At 47.1% G+C, this 19,648-nt stretch overlaps 1 protein-coding gene across 1 annotated transcript in view; it reads left to right on the top strand.

Moving 5' to 3' along the window:
- The first annotated feature begins 10,314 nt into the window (after positions 1–10,314).
- Positions 10,315–19,648, top strand: part of LOC115308808 (phospholipase A1-like) — a 48,073-nt gene continuing 38,739 nt past the window's right edge. The window contains exons 1-2 of the mRNA XM_040220379.1: positions 10,315–10,363; positions 10,829–11,010. Coding sequence (XP_040076313.1) covers positions 10,315–10,363; positions 10,829–11,010 — 231 coding nt within the window. The remainder of the gene's footprint in view (positions 10,364–10,828; positions 11,011–19,648) is intronic.

Here is a 19,648-nt window from a genome sequence, read left to right on the forward strand (position 1 = left end):
TAAATAAATTATAAATGTATTGATGAAGGCCGTTAAAATTCACGAAACTGACTCATTCATGCTCACATCAAACGCTCAGATTCGTAGTGGACATGCTCAAATCCCAGTTAACGCCAGGTATATTACAATCCCCGAAAATTAAACAATGTACACTGAAAAGTCAATGAAATTAGAAATGTGGGTAAGGGCGTGACCTGGTATAGCAGGGGCATTACGAGGCAGAAAGTAGTAGTTCCCGATAAGCAAGTTAAGTCCGTTGGTGACTCGAACTTCAGTACAAACGCATTAATTTAGCTCAAGGTCAAACCGTTGAAAGCACGATAAAGATTTGCATACTGCCGTAAGCACGCCTCTCCCCAGAGTGGAGATAACCTGTCGACTCACGATCACATCTAAAAACCCAATAATCAGGGCGAAAATACTCAGAACTAGAGATAGATCCGGTTAGCTAATTTTCAGTGATACATAATATATCAAAATCTGAGGTCAAAACCGATGCAAAGAAGGAGTCCGACTTTCACGGGCATCCGATAGTAGATTTGAGTATTACTCATTTTGGTACGTTATCGGTAGTTTCAGAAGGTTCGGAGTCAAACAAAGGACCCCCAAAACACCTAAATAAGCACCCTTCGGGCCACACAGAAGCATCGTTAGTAAGACTAGAGTTAGCAGCTGTGCTACTTATATGGAAACAAGCATAATTATTATATTTGCTACGTAGCTTCTTTCAGGTAAAAGAGCCTACCTCCAATGCGGTAGACACAAGTTCACTTAGGACCTCACACGTAGTAGACGGATGAAGCCTCGAGACGAACAGGGCAGGGTTAGCAGGTGGTCGAGGCACAGAAGACACATGGCAGTGTTTGCGCTCGCCCAATCCGGGAGGCGGACATCCTTGGTAGAACTGAAGAGTTTGTACCCGTCACCTGGTTGATCCAGTCCTTTCGTATTTTCGGCGACGCTAGGACTCGGCACGGCACGCGAAGGTGACTGGCAACATGTTGGCGGTGCCCAGTGGACCCAGGCGCGACGACCAGCCCCTTCAAATGAGGACGAGGAGCAGAAGAAGCTTTCGTTCGTGCCACCTTGAGGTAGGCCGACTCGCTGTTTCTCCGGTGGAACCAATGGCATCAGGCGCGGTAAATGTCAGTTCCGAAATCTGAAAATTCAATTTTTGAAGATCGCCACGAGTGGCAGTGTTGTCATCTCGAAGGAACCGAACTGTGCTGACAAGTTGGTCCCCTCTCTCAATGAGCAACCTCGAAAGCCCGTCGAGACTGCATTGCGCGGCCCCTTAATGCCTTAATGGCAATACAGTTTTCGCTGTCAGAGACGCCGCTCTCGGAAACATGGGCCAACATTGTCTGGGTCACGCCTTTTCGTGCATAAAGCACTCTTGTATATGTACTCACTCCGTCAGTCATGTAGAAGCTGTAGTCGTCCGATTGAATGTTAAGGCACTTGCAATGAAAACAGTGCACTACAAGCAAGGAAGTGTTGTCGACAAAAAACTGAGCGGAGCACTTTCCGCACACACCCTAACCCCCGTCATTCCGGGAAGAAATAACGGGGAGTAAGGACAAACGATTAAAGAACCAACACTTCTGGAAGCTATACTTAAGGTATTTTTTGCTGCGTGTTCGTTTTGACGGTGCACGGCACCATGTCTTTATGCATTCACTTGTTCAAGTTGAGCAGGCTTCCGTTTTTCAATTTACATGGTTATATTATTTCTGTTTACATGCTAGAAAAACGTGTGAATTTTCATTTTCTTGTACAAGATAAAGTCCAGTATAATGTGGACAGGGCCGGCCTTACGTCATCAATCGCCCTGGGCAAACTCCAGCCGTGGCGCCCCCCCCCCTCCCACCGCCCCCTTTTTCTTATACGCCCCTATAGCGACGTGGTCGGCCACTGCTCAGATGTTCATTAACAGCCTGATGTCCTACCTAGTAGATATATCTACTATGCGCGACATTAGGTTGTTAATAGACAGGTGAGCAATGGCCCAACACGAGCGTTTCGTCAAACGAGAAGCGGTGTGTTATAAAAAAAATATTTTATGGGGCGCGGTGGCGCTTCCCTATATTGATGGCGCCCTGGGTGACCGCACAGGTCACCCACCCCTAAGGCTGGCCCTGAATGTGGACCGCAACGGTTCACTTTGCTGTCGTTAAAGAAAGCAAAAAAAAAAAAATGAGGCGTTTTTTAGTAATACGGAGCGCAATTTTGTCTGCTTCTTCCACAGGTGTTCCGACGATGTTAGAACGCCAAACACTTATTGGCTGATTGAGAAAAAAAATGGTGGGTAGACCTCAAGTTCATCTAGCATTGAGGTAATCCCACTCCTCTTCTAATCAAAACCAATCAAAACTTGCCGTCGTTCTGACGTTACTGCAACCCCTGCGCAAGATGTAGGCGGTTTGCTCTCCGCGTTAGGCTTTGGACGTTGCTTGCTGTGTGGACTCCGATCGTAGATTTAAAATATTTGCTTAAGATATTTTACATAATCGAATGCACTTCGTTGTTAGGTCAATTTCGTTTTTCTATAAACTCTGACGGTAGGCGGCGTATCGTGCCGTAGGTCCGTAGGCAAGTTCGGCATTAGTGCATCAAATTTAAGACTTCAGGGCCTCTCGGGTAGTTGACGAACTCAGAAACCGACAGATAAAGCTTGTGGTAATCAGTGTGGTATTCTCGCTCTACAATAATTACTGCCTTATCGGTTTGTGCTTCGCTCGTCTCCCAGGGAGTGACACAACACAACGAGAAGACAGCGAATGGGTCGGTACCTTCCGGTTGCTCGTCCTCGAGAGCCGGCAGTCCGGGCCCACCGACCCTGGTTGTCGCCCTCCGTTCAGAGCTCGCAGTCGGAGCCTGTGTCCAGGTCTGCGGATCGTCCTTCCCACGCCAGCGCTGCGTAGGCTAGCTGCCCCGGGCTATCACAGCCCGAGTCTCGCTGCGGAACTACCCCGGGATTGTCATGGCCCAGGCCGGTATGTCCAGGGCTCGTCGTTCCCACCTGTTTCGCTCCAAATCTCGCTGTTGGACCGCTCCTGGGTTCGCCAAGGGCCAGACCAGCCAGACAGGCTCCGTCGTTCCTGCCCGGCCCCAGCCTCGCGCAGCACGCTCTATCTCGCGCCAGCTCGTGTCTTCTCGGCCGACCGTCTGTCACGTACCCTCCCCCCTGTCTTCTTTCACCCTCGTCTCCCACAAGCTTTATGTATTATCCTTTCCAACAAAACCTCTGTACACCCTGTTGTGACAGAGCGGTTGTCCGGCAACTTTGGGCACGGCAGGGAGTCGAGCCAGGGCAGGAGCTCATGTGGTAGCCGGAATCGGGAAGGACCAGAGAGCAGGAGGGGTGTCTCGTATATAACCCTTTATAAGTTTATATATACATATGGACAGGTTACATCAAGTCAAGAACACATTCGAAAACACCCAGTAGCAGCCGCCTGCTGCTGCTTTTATAACGTCACTTTGCCCACATCCCTAGCAGGAAATCCCCAGGGTTCATTGTTCGTACCGTCCAGACACGCCATTTCGCTCTCCCTCGCGCTCCGCAACACGCGTCACGCACACCGGAGGGCCAGGCGTCCTTGGCCACGAGGTCGCCGGTCAATCTCGGCGGACAATGGCGCCAGCGAAGTTCGGACGGTGGAAGAGCTCCCTAATTGCAGGCGTCCTGGCTTCTGTGCGTTAGGGGATAATGCCATGGGCGATCTCATTTGGGGAAAGTGCGTAAATCCCTTTCCTTTGAGGAAAATAATCCCTGGAGAAGCGAAGGAAGAGGAACAAAGGACAAACACAAATCTTCAAACACAGTTAGGTGACTGGTGAGCGACCGAAAAAATCCGTCTTGTCCGGGTATCGAACCCGGGGCCCCTCCATTATATGTGGAGCGCTCTACCAACTGAGCTAACCAGGGGTCAGACGTCAGTACTCAGTTAGTAGAGCGCTCCACCTGTAATGGAGAGGTCCCCTGTTCCATACCCGAACCAGGCGGATTTTTTCGGTTGCTCACCGGTCACCTAGCTGTGTTTGGACATTTGTGTTCGTCCTTTGTCCCTCTTGCTCCCCTTCTCCAGGGATTATTTTCGTCATTCTTGTCCAGCTCGCTTGCACATTTGCATTTAAATGCATTATGATTACCCCCTCCCTTGTCGAGGGCGTCCCAAGTCTGTCGGGTCGCCGTACGTCGAGGCCAGACCGAAGCAGGGGGGAGAGGGGCCGGAAGGTAAGGACTGATGAGACTGGCGTCCGTCACCTCGATAATCCTTCCTTGGAGGCCACGTCTTCCCTTCGTAAGATGCATGTCGGCAAGGAGCTGGCGGCCGGGGGAGCGCGTGGCCTGGGCGCGAGACGAGGCTCGTGTTTGGAACGGTTGGGAACGACACGTCAGATCGCATCGCTTGCAGCTTGTAGATAATGTAAATAAAAGTTTGCTTGAATGTAACCATCGACGACTGCCAGAGGTTCCTACAAAACATTTAGGACGTGTGAAACTTCAAGAAACAGTTCCTCTCTTTGTTCAAGCAGAGAGGAAAATTGCACTTCTGGCATGATACAAAGGATTTTGCCTGGCAACTCGGCAACTTGCATCTTGCCCGTGTCTCCATCCATAGGGGGAAGTTGTCCGTCTTGTCCAGGCGAACGTCCTGCGAGAGTACTGCAGCTGCAGGACCACGTCTCCTTTTCTCGATGAGTTGAGCCTCGACTTCGTTGCTCGGGCGCCTTCGTTTTCTCTCGGCAGGTTTTCCAGCTTTGCAGAGACCTTCAGCTACAGACAACTTGAAGTCAGCGAGCGGCATTCCTTTTCCATTCCTTCGCCTTGAGAGGAGCCAAGAGTTTACTAATGCCAAATCAAGGACATGAAAAAATATCTTGAGATACCATTTATTTGATCTGATTTGAATTCTTTAAAGCCCTAGCATGGAGTCCAGAAGATCCACACCCCCCATGTAGCTGTTGTAAACTTTCACCGACTGCGGGCACGGAACCATCAGGTATTTTTTTTTCGGTCATACCTCTCAGCTTCAGCCACTGAGCCACTTCCAACATAGGTAGACAAAGTGGTCACCACCTTGTTGTCATACCACGCCACGACACACACATCGACACCGTCGACTATTGCGGCTCGTTCAGTCATGCTGCCACGTCCGTTGGCTTTCAACTCGGCTTCTTTTGGTAGCTTGCACCCAGGCAATCTGTTGGCTCTCACTGTTCCTAAAGGAAGCAAGCCCTTCTTGGCAAGTTGAACAGCAAGCGGCACACTGGTGAACCAGTAGTCAAAAAAAAATGTTGTGCTTCTTTTGCTCAGGAACAGTCTTGCACAGTCGCAAGACTACCTTGCTGCTAGCGCCGAGGTCTGGACAGTCAACCACTACGGTGTTGTTCTGAGCGCCAGCAAACACTTCAATGTCATAACTGAACCCCGATATTCCACTCAGTACAAATGCCTTGTATCCCCACTTGTGAGGTTTTTTGGTGTTATACTGTTTAATTGATGATCTTGATTTTGTCGGAATTATTGGCTCATCTACCGCAAGATACTCCTCTTTTGGAATCAAGTGCAGCCGCGCGTTTAGCATGTCCAAAAGCGGTCTGATTTTGTGCAGCTTGTCGTGAGATGGGTGACCAATGGGGACAAATGTGGTGTAGTCGTTGACATGGAGGAACCGCTTGAGCTCCTCCCAACGGTTTCACGATAGGATGTCCGAAATAGCATGCTGCCCGATGTGACTGCTCCAATAAAGTCTCGTCGCTGGGAGCTTCACAATGGACATGTAGAGAATTGTTCCAAAGAACTGTTCAAGTTCTGCTCCAGTTACACACACTGGCTTGTTGGGCTCACACTGTACTGAGTACAGGTTTGTCTGATCGACTATGTGATCCACAATCTCAGGAGTAATAAAATATTTGAAGTATTGAAGAGGTGTGTCGAGTTCAGTAACTTCTCGTGGAAGTGTGGCACCACCGGAAAACTTCAGGGCCTCAGGATCATAGACGGATGTTTTTTCTTTCCAAGTTGGGATGTTATTCTTCTGCTTTTTGATTCTTGTGGATGGCAGTGTCACAGGAAGGCGGTAGGCCTCCCGAGTGACGGTGTGAAAGAAGGGGACCGCTGACCGAGCGATAGGGCCACGCTCTGGTGGAGAGTCTTACCAATGAAGAGAGACGGATGCGTGTGTGGGATATATAAATGACGTTTAATGCGACCGTCCGCCTTAGAGTTCTCTCTCGCACTGTCAGTCCTGGCGACCCCGCGGTTCCCGCACTCTCTTTGTTCCCACGGTAGGTTGTTGCCCCCTCGGTCTGACCCCTGACCCTGAATCAGGGTTCTTCTAAACACTAAGACCCGCCAGGCAATTCGAGCGCTGACGAAAAACACATTCCAGCAGCGAGCCGCCAGCTCGCCTCGTAAATCTGGGGCTGCAGAGACCTGTGTACCCCCCCCCCCCCCCCCCAAAACCACTCTAGGTTGTGTATAGTACCAAGAAACACCGAACATGCGGTCGCTTCAACGAAGCTCTCCCTGCGTAACCTGACACGCGCCTGGCCGCGAGCTCATCCGCCGAAGGCGGTCGTTTACTTCCCTGGCCATTATTCTTCCGCAGACGTCATCACGACCCCCGTCGTTTTCTGGAACAGCCGGTTTCTGTGACAGGCAGGAGCTCAGCATCATCGACCGATTTTGTATCAGATGATGAGAGGTCATGCAGGGGTACAGTTTCTTTCCCTGGTGGCACGTAAAGGTCGTCACCATCGTCAGACAGCTCACTGTCCTCGCTTTCATTTCCATTTCCAGGTGGTCCCTTGCCAAAGAATTTCCGAGAATTCAGAGGTCTAAGAAGAGTAAAACACGTACATACTTCAATTACAATATTCAACGTCACCATAGCAGACTGCATGTTGTGCCACATATGGCACAAAAATAAAAAAATAAAAAATGTTGCAAACAAAATATCAGGTCAGTGCTAACATAATATGCGTCTAGGGTATCCTAAACAGATTAGAAACAACTTCTCAATTATTGAAATAAGTCACATGACAAGAACTTACCGTATGTGCGATGAACTTTCACAGAACGAACCCACCTGCACGAAAGATTCGGAAACCGAAATAATACGGCTGTCAGTTTAAAATGCCACCGACAGATGGCACTACTTGCTTGGCGCACAAAGCGGAAGTATGTGCCATATCTGGATCCGCATGCAGTTTGAGCACAAGGCATAGCTGCAATATCTTATATATTCTTAACCGGTGTGTTCCATATATGACCCATTATGCGGTAAAGGGTTAAAACGTGCGATAATACACTACACCTTTTTATAAAGATGTAAAACTACAATATTCCTTCTCGTAAAAATGTAGTTACCACAGTACACTTCTTTTTCGGGGTGTACACAGTGGCTGGGGACCCAATAAAATGACTGAACAAATAATTTACACAAATGAGTCGCCGAAACAGCACGTCGGTACGTGGCCAGTGTCGAGGTGATTTTGGGCCGAAAACCGGCTCCAATATTGGCCTGATGTACGGTTTTGCGCTGGGCCTCGTCCCGACGTCCGGCAGGTAAGGGCCTACCGATGCAAATAAACGATTTATGCCTAATAGCACTGGCACCACTGATCTCTCAGTAGGCTGGATCGCGGATAGAGGCCTGTATAGCTGGGGTCCAGCGGCACCACCGGCAGTCATCGCTTGACACGAGCTAATGCATGCTATAGAAGAAACGGGAAAACTCAATTTTATTACATTAGTATGTTGTTCTCGACCACGAAACTTCTATCGTGCTGTCCGCAAATAACAGTTTATATTGTCGGCAAGAATATTAAACGCGTTAGAATACCACTCTTTTTTAAATAAATGTGTGGTTGAGGCTCGAGGGCGACTTTGTTGGGCGTCAACTGTGATGCGTTTAATCTGACAAGGGTTACCGAGAGTTACGGTGGAGTCATACGTGATCTCGAAGTCATCAGAGCTCAGCAAACGATAAGTTAGAAGGCCTTTACTGGGGACATTTGCATCGTTTTAACCGGTTGTACATAGTACTTCTGGTGAAAGCTTTTTCTTTGAACTGTTCTGAGGGCTTCCGTGATAAACTGAAACTCGGAGCGTGCCGTTCAGTCGCTGAACGTGTCATTTATTTAGCAACCGAAGCAAGCGGCGTCGGTAAAGTCAATGGTGCTCCGGCCTATATTTTTTTTTAATCGATGTTTGAACGTTTGACGAATGTCTACTTAATCTCCTTTGGCGCAGTATGGCCATAGCTTTGCGCCATAAAGCCCGTAATCAATCAATACTTGATATCCAAGCATCCGATATAATGTTCGCAGCACGTCATAAAATACTCGCCCTCGAGCACCGCGTACAAGCTTCCTACTTTTGCGTGTTTCCCCCTTGTACTTGCCTATATTGCCTGTTGTCAAGCGATGGCCGTTGGTGATGCCAGTGACGGGCTCCCGATCCGCGATCCAGACTTGCAGTGTGAGAGTTCTAATGTATTGCACCCGCGGAGTGCTGCACGGAGAACCGGCCTCGAACGAACTTGCCGAATGCACCGAGTGCAGACTGATGCTGTCGCCATAGGTGTAGAAAAGTACCGATCTCAAACCGAAACTAGCGCCTTTTTGTTCGACGTGGTGGGTGGGAATGCGAGAGTGCCAGTCGCTGCCATCGTTTATCTATAAACGTTGGTTGCTGCAATGTGGAACTTACATTTGCGATGACTTCCAATTAAGCAACTCGGCTGTCAGAGATATCTACAGACGGCGTAAGTTTCCGAAACCAGCTGACTACAAAACAGCATACAACTGAGACAATTCTTGGCACTATACGCGCTAGAGCTTGCTTCGTTTTAAGCATGGTATTATGAGTGAACCACTGAAAGGATTCGGCTTAAATCTGGTCAGCTGGAATATCTAGCAATACGTTTCGTAAGACTTTTTGTTTCCCTGGTGAGGGTGTTGAGAACGAGAGCTTTCTCAAACAAAATACGACGGGGCAAGATGGGTGCCGTTCCAATATGACTTTGCTCAAGCTTCGGGCAACGTCTCCGTGTTTAGCTTTCCCGGACGCTGAGTGAATGCGTCACAGGCTTCTGCTGTGGGAGCTTTGTCGACAAATGTTCCACTTTTCACTCGCACACGAATGATGTGAGATCTCGCGGCCTCTGTGTTTGTCCTGAGCCTTTCATTACATACTGGTAGGTTTCAGCGTCTGTACGGCAGCATAGCGACTCAAATTTTGCAGATAAAGCACGGGTTGTCGATTCTTCCCTTCGTGAAATATCGCACGCTCACAATTCAAGCTAGCGTTTGAGTTTGTGGCCCGCAGTACGCGATTTCAAGCAGAAAATCTACTTTTTCTTTCGGTTCCGCTGCGCGAATACCTGTTCGTAGCAGACGAACTCCCGTCGTCTGCTCTCGCTTCTCGTCTAAACGAGGCATGACAGGATCGAATTTCGCCCAACGGCGATACAGAGCCCAAAGACCCCCTTGCCAAAGACAGCGCACAGCGAGCGGAGAAAACGCTCGCTTCCCCGCGCTGTCTCGTGCTCTCCTGCACCGCCTAGGGATCGCGGGGGATTTTTCGTCAAAAGTTTCGAAGTTGAGCGCGCGCAGGGAGGGGGAAACTTTGCGGCGTTCTTTTGGTCACTCCCCCTGCTACGTCAGCAAGCAAAAAATGTTTTGTTCCACGAGTTTAGCGACCCAACACTCACGCAAGGAATAAATATCAAAAAGTCACGAGTAAGTGTTGCGCAACAGGCTCAATGCGCCAATAGTCTGTTGCAACGTAATATCGGCAGTAGAAGCTCTGCCTGCAATGCCAGCTTTTCTTTCATAACACTTCTGCGTCTCGTGAGAATGCTCTGCTAAAACACGTGAGAAGGCAACGAAGGAGCGCCCCACGTGGAGTTTCTTCAAATCCTGTGACGCAACAGTCATTTTTCTTTTCTATATTAATTGTTCACCATGGATGGTCGTATGACGTCTTTGTCGACATTATTCAGCAATAGAAACAGTGGAATTTTTTTCTAGCTCAATCCCTCAACTTCGTAGGGGGAACAATGCTCAAGCAGCAAATAGGGTGCGTCTCCACGTCACCTGAAGGCAAATTCCATAACGATTTCGCCTTCCTGCGTCGAGAGCCCGATGATGTTTATAAATCACGTGCATTTTACAATAAACAATTCAGTTGTAAGAAGTCCTCGGTGTCGTCGTGTGCTCTCTCTCTGTCATTGAGGCGCTTAATGTTCTTTCTTGTTACTCCCATTTACGCCAATTCGGTGAGAGCAATCCGCGATCATGGTTTTTCGGTGTGGTATTGGATGCAGTACAAGATCAACACTCAAAGGTAAGCACTTTTTTATGCACGATGATTTAGATATATCTTAGCATGCTTTAAACATTTTTGATACCCTTGTCATCTGACGAACTAAAAGGTGCAAGCAATGTCATCGAAATTAATCTGCATTGATCAATCTGTAGTGACCTTTTGTAGCAGGCAACTCGTGACAAGCGGGCTACTTTGGTAGAAATTATCAATATTTGTTGTGGAATGTTTTCTCGGTTCGAATAACTCTTCGTCTATAAATCTAAACGAATGTTGTTTTTAATTTACACATTCAGAAATAATAAGGATTTCACAAGAAATTAGTACAAATAAGTCCAGTGTTTACAAACGCCGTATAGAAATATAGACGTCGACGTTAAAAGATGTTATTCTTGGGATCTTGTCCCAAAACAAGTTAATTGTATTTAAATCCTAATGATTCTATAACACTATTGAGAACGCACTGACATTACCGTTTTCTTTTAGTGACAACTCTTACAATTTTGTTCCTTGCCCTGGGTTGCGAAAATAACGCTGATACGGAGCAAGATGTTATATGCGATATAGATTTGCTTAATCTGACGCGATATGAGGATGTAATGACCAAAGAAGATTTGGAAGATGCCGAAACAGCGCTTTGCATTTACATCGCAGAAGAGGCTGAAGAGGCAAGTTTGCGTTGGCTTCTTTGATTTTGCATATCATGAAATCGCTTGAGCGCGATCTTAAAATAGAATATTTCTAAATTGAGGTAAAACCTCGTACACCTACATATTTCCATTATAGTGCTCCCAGCAAAATGTATTTGTCTATAATTTCTCCAGATATAACCTGGTTACTTTGAATCAACTGTGATTAGAAAACGTTTGAGCAGCCCGGATATGATATATATTCGTACACTCAATAAGTGGTGCAGAAATTAAAAAGTTTGCAACCGGTAATGTTAAAAAAAAACTCCCAAACAAAAAGACTTTAGTCGAAGACCTCACTTTTTTTTTAAGTCAAACTTTCATAAATGCAGTTGCATTGTCAGGCTTTAAAGTTGACCTCAGCCCTTCACTATACACTATCTACGCTAAGCAAAAATGTTCCAGAAGCAGGAACCAATCGTGATAAAACAAACTACACCGACTTGACGTAACAAAAATAACTGTTTAATCAGACGTTTTCTATACCAGTAACACATCACCAGTGAGGTCAATGTGGCGGGAAGGGGAAGACACGACAATCAATTGTACTATCAAAAGAGGTTCAAGTACTTTTGGGGAAGTAGACCGCGGTTGGCGTTGTAGGCCGATGAATTACTTTGGATGCACCACAGCTCTGTATCTTCGTGAGACTCACCTTTATTCATGCATCGATATTGACAGATTCTCGAAATAAAAATTGTTATCCGTCGTTCAAAAATTGTCAACAAGTTCAGTCTGACTTTGGGCATGTGTGGCTTTCGCCACGTCTTGCTTGTGCTCCTTGCGAAGAGTAATACATTTTCAGTCGGTATCCCTAATGCACGACGAGTCAGAGTCCATAAAGTTCAATTTCTAGACAACCCAACGCTGGAACTCCGAGGGATGCTGTCTTTCGGTCTGGCTAACCAGCAGACACCGGGGCTTTGAACTGCTTTATGTAACTCCCATCATATGTTTAAATCCCGGAGGAAAGCTCACTACTTTCGTGTGGTCGAAGAAAAGCTCACCGGATTTTTTTACCAACCCGCGGAAAAGCTCACCTTGAATGAAATGTTTATGCAAGGTCGTCATAATTGTTTTAAAATGCAACCAAATCTACAGGTGCCTCTGATGCATGCGGTGGCCATTTCAAGTGAGGGTGCTCTGTTGCAACCTTCGTTCCGCTTTCATGTCGACCGTTTTCGTGTGACTATTTAATTCTGACGTAGCCGGGATGCAGAAAATATCAGCGTACTTTCTTTTCCGATATAACAAGAGATTATAATTTAAATCGTAACATTGTACATATTTTGGCAAATGTGTGAAATTTTGACAATGCGATCGAGGTAACGGCAGCCGAAAAATACTTCAATTAAATAAACATGGTTCAGCTCAGTGAACGCTCGGTTTATAGATCTTAGGTGAGCTTTTCTTTGCTTCGGCCAAAAGGTCGGTGAGCGTTTCTTCGCATCCGACGGTTTGGCGGTAAGCTTTTCTCCTGCGAGTTTATCTCTCTTGAGCTTTCCAACGGTTAGCTACTCTTCGCCGCCCCTATATTTGCCTTCTATAGAGAGTTGTTATTATGTAACTTATAAGCTAGTAATAAATCACAACATAAGTGTTTTGCAGAAGGGTTTGGATGTGGGCTAGTTGGTTGAACATGTTTAGGGGTTAAAAGCGCTAAAAACGACGGACGAGTAGGAGAGACACACACCACAGAGCGCTACTTGTAACTGGTTTATTATTGGAAAAACCCCACGTATTGCGAAACCAACAAGACACACATCCGATTCAGTTCCAACCGTCGCTAATCACAATTCTTACTCTTACACCATGCATGATCGTAAAAACGATAACTCTGATTCAAACAGGGTTGTCGATGGGGCACTTACACACGTACCCTCGTCACACTCGGAAATAAAAAACGCTTCCGTTATCTCCCTTGTCTTTCTATTTTTGTTTCGTGCCAAGATGGCGGTGCTGTCTAAATAGGGTACACAGTCACACCTACTGCAATTAACTGCGAGATTGCCAGAGGGGGCTGACCTCAATGACAGGGCATGTTCCCTCAGTCTTTCGTTCACGCATCGGCCCGACTGCCCCACGTATACCCTCCCACAAGACAGAGGAATTCTGTACACTACCCCCACTCTGCATCCTACGTATTTTGTTGCGTGCTTTTTCTGACGAATATCCAACCGTGTGTCACCTCGTTCCACCCTCCCACTTAGCTTGCTTAATTTCTGTGGAGCTGAAAGGAGAACCGAAATGCCATGCTTTTCCCCTACCTTTTTGATGTTATGGCTAACGTTATGTATATACGGTATCACCACTGGTCTTTTATCTGGCTTGCCCCTCCCTTCCCTCTTCCCTCCTCCACGAAACTTTTTTAGCAAGCCCTCTAACACCCCCTTAATGATCTCACAGGGAAAGCCTCCCTCCTCCAGCCTCCTCACTTGTAACCCGAAGCTTTCGGCTACGCTGTGCTGACAGGACTTCGTTAAGGCCGCGTTCAGTCAGGTTGTGGCGATCCCCCTCTTGATAATCTTGGAGTGGTTCGAGTCATAGGGCAAAACACCTTTTTTCGCCCTAGGACAGTAAGTCCAACATACATGCGACGGGAGAAGGGCCAACTTCAGATCCAAAAACTGTAAACAACCCTCCAGCGGGTTCTCACTTGTGAAATTCAAGCCCGAGGCGCTAGTTCTGAAAATCTCCAACATGTCTGACACAAACACTGACTCCCCTTTTTTCCGGAACAGAACAAGGTAGTCGTCCACAAATTTGAATACATGGACGACTCCTGCCTCCAATCTATTCTTAATGTCCCTATAACACTTTGCTATGTACAAATCACTTAACACTGGAGCCACACTCGCACCAATACACACACCTTGCTTCTGCACGAGCTGTACGTCTTTAAAAACAATATATTGTTTTTAAAGACGTACAGCTCGTGCAGAAGCAAGGTGTGTGTATTGGTGCGAGTGTGGCTCCAGTGTTAAGTGATGTGTACTTAGCAAAGTGTGATAGGGACATTAAGAATAGATTGGAGGCAGGAGTCGTCCATGTATTCAGATTTGTGGACGACTACCTTGTTCTGTTCCAAAAAAAGGGGAGTCAGAAAGGGCGGTGTTTGTGTCAGACATGTTGGAGATTTTCAGAACTAGCGCCTCGGGCTTGAATTTCACAAGTGAGAACCCGCCGGAGGGTGGTTTGCAGTTTTTGGATCTGAAGTTGGCCCTTCTCCCGTCGCATGTATGGTGGACTTACTGTCCTAGGGCGAAAAAAGGTGTTTTGCCCTATGACTCGAACCACTCCAAGATTATCAAGAGGGGGATCGCCACAACCTGCCTGAACGCGGCCTTAACGAAGTCCTGTCAGCACAGCGTAGCCGAAAGCTTCGGGTTACAAGTGAGGAGGCTGGAGGAGGGAGGCTTTCCCTGTGAGATCATTAAGGGGGTGGTAGAGGGCTTGCTAAAAAAGTTTCGTGGAGGAGGGAAGAGGGAAGGGAGGGGCAAGCCAGATAAAAGACCAGTGGTGATACCGTATATACATAACGTTAGCCATAACATCAAAAAGGTAGGGGAAAAGCATGGCATTTCGGTTCTCCTGTCAGCTTTACAGAAATTAAGCAAGCTATGTGGGAGGGTGGAACGAGGTGACACACGGTTGGATGTTTGTCAGAAAAAGCACGCAACAAAATACGTAGGATGCAGAGTGGGGGTAGTGTACAGAATTCCTCTGTCTTGTGGGAGGGTATACGTGGGGCAGTCGGGGCGATGCGTGAACGAAAGATTGAGGGAACATGCCCTGTCATTGAGGTCAGCCCCCTCTGGCAATCTCGCAGTTCATTGCAGTAGGTGTGACTGTGTACCCTATTTAGACAACACCGTCATCTTGGCACGAAACAAAAATAGAAAGACAAGGGAGATAACGGAAGCGTTTTTTTATTTCCGAGTGTGACGAGGGTACGTGTGTAAGTGCCCCATCGATAACCCTGTTTGAATCAGAGTTATCGTTTTTACGATCATGCATGGTGTAAGAGTAAGAAGTGTGATTAGCGACGGTTGGAACTGAATCGGATATTGTCTTGTTGGTTTCGCGGTACGTGTAATTTTCCAATAATAACCCAGTTGCAAGTAGCGCTCTGTGGTGTGTGTCTCTCCTACTCGTCCGTCGTTTTTAGCGCTTTTAACCCCTAAAATAAGTGCTTTGCTATCCAAGTTGAAGTTGTGCAAAAATTATTACATTCCCGGCTTAAGCTATGTTCTCTTCCCGAAGTCTATGTTGTATACAATGCCCGAGTCTCTTGATCCACACATAACACGAGGCGGGTCATTCAATGTGACTAAGGGGCCTAGCTTATTAACCAGGAAAACAAAGAAGAAAATCCTCATGACTGAAGAGGGGTATGAACTTGGGCTAGTTGGTGATTCATAGATTAAAGGGCAATCTGACAGTACACTGCAACAGACGTGGGCGTGTCCCGAAGTTTGGCACCACCACTATCTCAGCCAGAAACCAAAATAAAACTACAAGGGAGATATCCGAAGCGTTCATCATAATGAAGTACGTTGAAAGCACGTGTGTCAGGGCTCCATCGATAGCCTTGTTTGACTCGGAGGTGCCGTTTTTAAAATCGAGAAGTAAACGGTAGACAGATAAGCACCGGTGTGATGATGTTGCAGTTATTTCATCACATGTCTTGATTTCAAGGTGTGTATGTGTATCTATATATATATATATATATATATATATAAAACTGAGAAGAAAAAAACCCTTAGTGAAAAACAGCAACAACGGACGATTTAATCTTCGACGTTTCGGCCGGAGTCCGGCCTTCGTCAGGAAGAACTTTTACAGATGAACGCGGGTGGTATTTATACAATGCTACGGTCGAGTCCAAATTTCGGAGGGGTGACGGTTGAAGCTTTCGAGAGAGGGAAGCGTAGGGCAGTTCTTATCCGGGTGAAGAAGCTTGACGGTCGGTGCCAAGTTTCAAGGACGGCGGGATGACGGTTGGAGCTTCTTGAGAGGGGGCGCAGGGTGACTTTGTGTCCGGGCCGGCAGCGGTGACCTATATAGACGATAGCGTACAATAGACGAAAGTTACACGCGCAAACTAAAGTGCTGTCTCAAAAAAAAAAAAAAAAAAAAAAAAAAAGGGGCGGCACGGTCACTTGTGTGCATGCAGGAATGCATGAGTCAAACCTGGAAGGGAACAATGTTAAACCTAGAAGTAAAAAGAAATACAATAGACATCAGAACCTGGAAATAAAAGAGAAGTTGATGGTCCAGTTCCGGCCCCAAACACAGTACCACTGTTAACAACAAAATCTAAAAAAAAAAAAAAAAAAAAAAATGTTTTTGGATTGTTGTTGCTATTCGTCTGTTAGCATTTTAATCGATGCCAGAGTACCGGGGCTTTCATTTATTCCTTGTTTAATAGTGTTAAATCGGTAAATTAGGTAGGATTCACGCTGTTCACGTTCGCGATTTGATTTAAATCCAGATTCTAGGAGCGTCACTGACAATTTATCAAAAGAATGTTTTGGGAGAGCGAGATGTTTGGATAAAGGCAGTGCCGGAAGATTTATGGCGTGAGATTTGTGATTATTAAAGCGCAGTCTAAATGCCGTTCTAGTCTGCCCTATGTATTGCATTTTGCATACCGTACACTCCAATAAGTAAATGACATTCGACGAGGCACATGTTAAGTTTCCTCTAATTTTGATCGAGAACTGCGAGTGCGTGCTGCTGGCCGTGCTTGTGTGCTGCATCTGTTTACAGATTAGACATCCTGGGTGCCTGCAAGGCCTACATTCGTTAGGTGGTGGCGATGAATTTATCCGAGAGTTTACTAGCGCGTCTTTGAGGTTACGCGATCGTCTGTGGACTACCCCCGGGGCGGATGGAAACGCGCGTTTAAGGCGCTCGCTTTGTTCGAGAATGTTATAATGTCGTCTCAAGACATTATTTACATTAGGATGGTTTATGCTATAAGTTAGACATAGATTTGTGCGTTGTGTGGCGCTTTGCGTGGGGCGCGGGCTGATGAGGTCTGCGCGGTTCAGTTGTGTGGCTTTTCTGATTGCATCGTCGATTATACGGGGTGGATACTTTTGTTTCTCTAGCACTGACTTTAAATTTTGACTGCTCGCATCAAAATCTGTCTCTTTTGAACAAATTCGTTTGAAACGATGAGCTTGGCTATAGGGAATGCTGTTCTTGCAATGGTGTGGGTGGTCGCTTTGATAATGAAGGTATTGCTGCCGATCTGTTGGCTTACGGTACAGGCTCGTGGCGAGTTTACTTTCGTCTATCTTAACGTTGACGTCTAGGAAGTTTATTTCGGTTTGAGAGTACGAATGTGTAAAGCGGATGCTCGGATGAGCAGCATTGTATCGACCTATGAAGTCCACCAGCTCCTCCTCAGTGTGCGACCATACAATAAATATATCATCTATAAACCTTTTGTATATTAGCGGCTTTACGGGACATTCAGAAAGAAACTGAGATTCTAATTTTCCCATGAATATGTTGGCATAGTTCGGGGACATTTTGGTGCCCATCGCGGTTCCGCTAACCTGCCTAAAGTATTTATTGTTAAATTCGAACGTGTTTAGTTCTAAGACAAGCCTCGCTAGAGTAGCGACGACGTGTCCATCTGGGGTATCCGGTTGTTTGTGGAGTTCGTACATGTCAATTAAAGAGAGTATTCCATCATCATGTGGAATATTCGTATACAGCGATGACACATCGAGTGTAACGAGGTATGATTCTTTTGGTATGCATAAATTTGATATTTCTCTTAAGAAGTGAGTTGTGTCTTTAATGTACGAATCAAGAATTGTAGGTATATGTTTAATTAAACTGTCTACATATCCTGATATGGGTTCGGTTACTGTACCTATTCCGGATATGATTGGACGCCCTGGGTTACCAGGTTTGTGAATCTTAGGGAGCATATAGAAGCGGCCCGGAGAAGGCTGTACCGGTTTCACTAATTTATGTTCGTTAGCAGTTATTCTGCCCTCGTCTAGGAGATCCTTAAGAACCGAGGTCACAATCTGAGTGTGGTGCGCCGTAGGGTCATCCGCGAGAGGTTCATAAAACTTTGAGTCATTTAGTTGGCGGTTTCCTTCTCGGATGTATTCAGAAGTGCTAAGAATCACAATTGCTCCTCCTTTATCGGCTGGTTTTATCGTTATGTCTGTCCTATTGCTCAGGGTTTTTAAGCTAGCCCGTTCGGACTTAGTGAGGTTATCCCGTCTTCCCGCCTGCCTGCGATATTCCCGCATTATGTCTTTTTGCACAGCGGCTATGTATAAGTCAAGACAATCATCACGGTTAGCTTTTGGCGTCCAGTCGCTCGTTGCACGCTGCTGGGAGGTGTTAAAGCTAGAAGTTTTGTCCAAGAAGTATTCCCGCAATCTTAAATTTCGAGCAAAGTTGTCGAGGTCGCGTAGTAATTGAAATTCGTCAACAAAACCTGTGGCGGGACAGAAATTTAATCCCCTCGAAAGGAGTCTTTCCTCTTCTGTTGATATAGTCACGCCAGATAGATTAACAATTGTTGTGCCACAAGGGGCACTAGTGCTTGACCTATCGTCTGTTATGCTAATATCCGGTTGAGTATGTTCGTTATAGTTAAATGATGTCGTGAGCTGAGGTAAAACAGGGTTAGGAACCTTATCGCGCTGTAGCTTACGTAGCTTGATTGTTGCGAGGTCATGGTGTTTCTTTTTATCAAATTCAGATAGGGCGCTAATTTCGGATGTCGATAAGGGGCCATTTGAACGGAGAAGTGTAGCGGTCGCGGTCGTTAACTGTTTCACTTGTTTGTCACTATGCTGAATCGCTATTTGGACCAGTTTAAGGGAACCTTCAAGGAGAACTTGTTGCCATTCGGATCGGTCATGTTGGTCGAGGTTTGTGCAGGCGGGCGGAAGGGAAAGCGACATGCCCTTCGGGGTAATGCCTGCGTTAAGGTACACTAGCAAGGTTGATTTATGGAGTTCGTGCCTAATGCGTTTATCTGAGAGCTTTCGTACTTTAAGAAAAGTGGTACTGTAGTTTGGAGTGGAGGAACTGGACTCACCGAACTGTCGTCATTCGTCTTTCTTCGGGTGCGGGGAGCTCTCCACGGCGGGCTTTCGCAGGTTGTAGCGCTGCCTTGGGGTACTTCTTGGCTGCTGCGGGCGTTGCCTCGGTGACACACTCTCGGCAGGTGTCGGGTACTCATCGACGTAGTTGACGCTCTCGCTGGCTGCCGGGCACGGTGCTCGCGGGGTCCCCACAGGGGCAGCTGGGCTCTCGATGCTCTCGCTGGCTGCCGGGCACGGTGCTCCCGCGATCCCCACAGGGGCAGCCGGGCTCTCTGGACTGGCGTGGCGGGACCTGGGACCCTCGGGGCGCCTGGGTTCCTCTGATGCGGCTCTCCTGGTGCAGTTGGCGGTGGCGGCGGTGGGGATCTCCGATGACCACCCTGGCGACGTTGTACTTGCTCCACGTTGCAAGATAGACTTCAGGTTTGCGGCGAGGAGGGCGACTCCCGTGAAGCTCGGGTGCAGCCCGTCAGCCGCCAGGACTCGAAGAGGCGGCAGCGACGTGAAGTCGTGGTCCAGGAAGGTCA

Source organism: Ixodes scapularis, unplaced genomic scaffold (genome assembly GCF_016920785.2).
Source record: "Ixodes scapularis isolate PalLabHiFi unplaced genomic scaffold, ASM1692078v2 PGA_scaffold3__209_contigs__length_174095766, whole genome shotgun sequence".
NCBI classification, from domain to species: Eukaryota; Metazoa; Arthropoda; class Arachnida; order Ixodida; family Ixodidae; genus Ixodes; species Ixodes scapularis.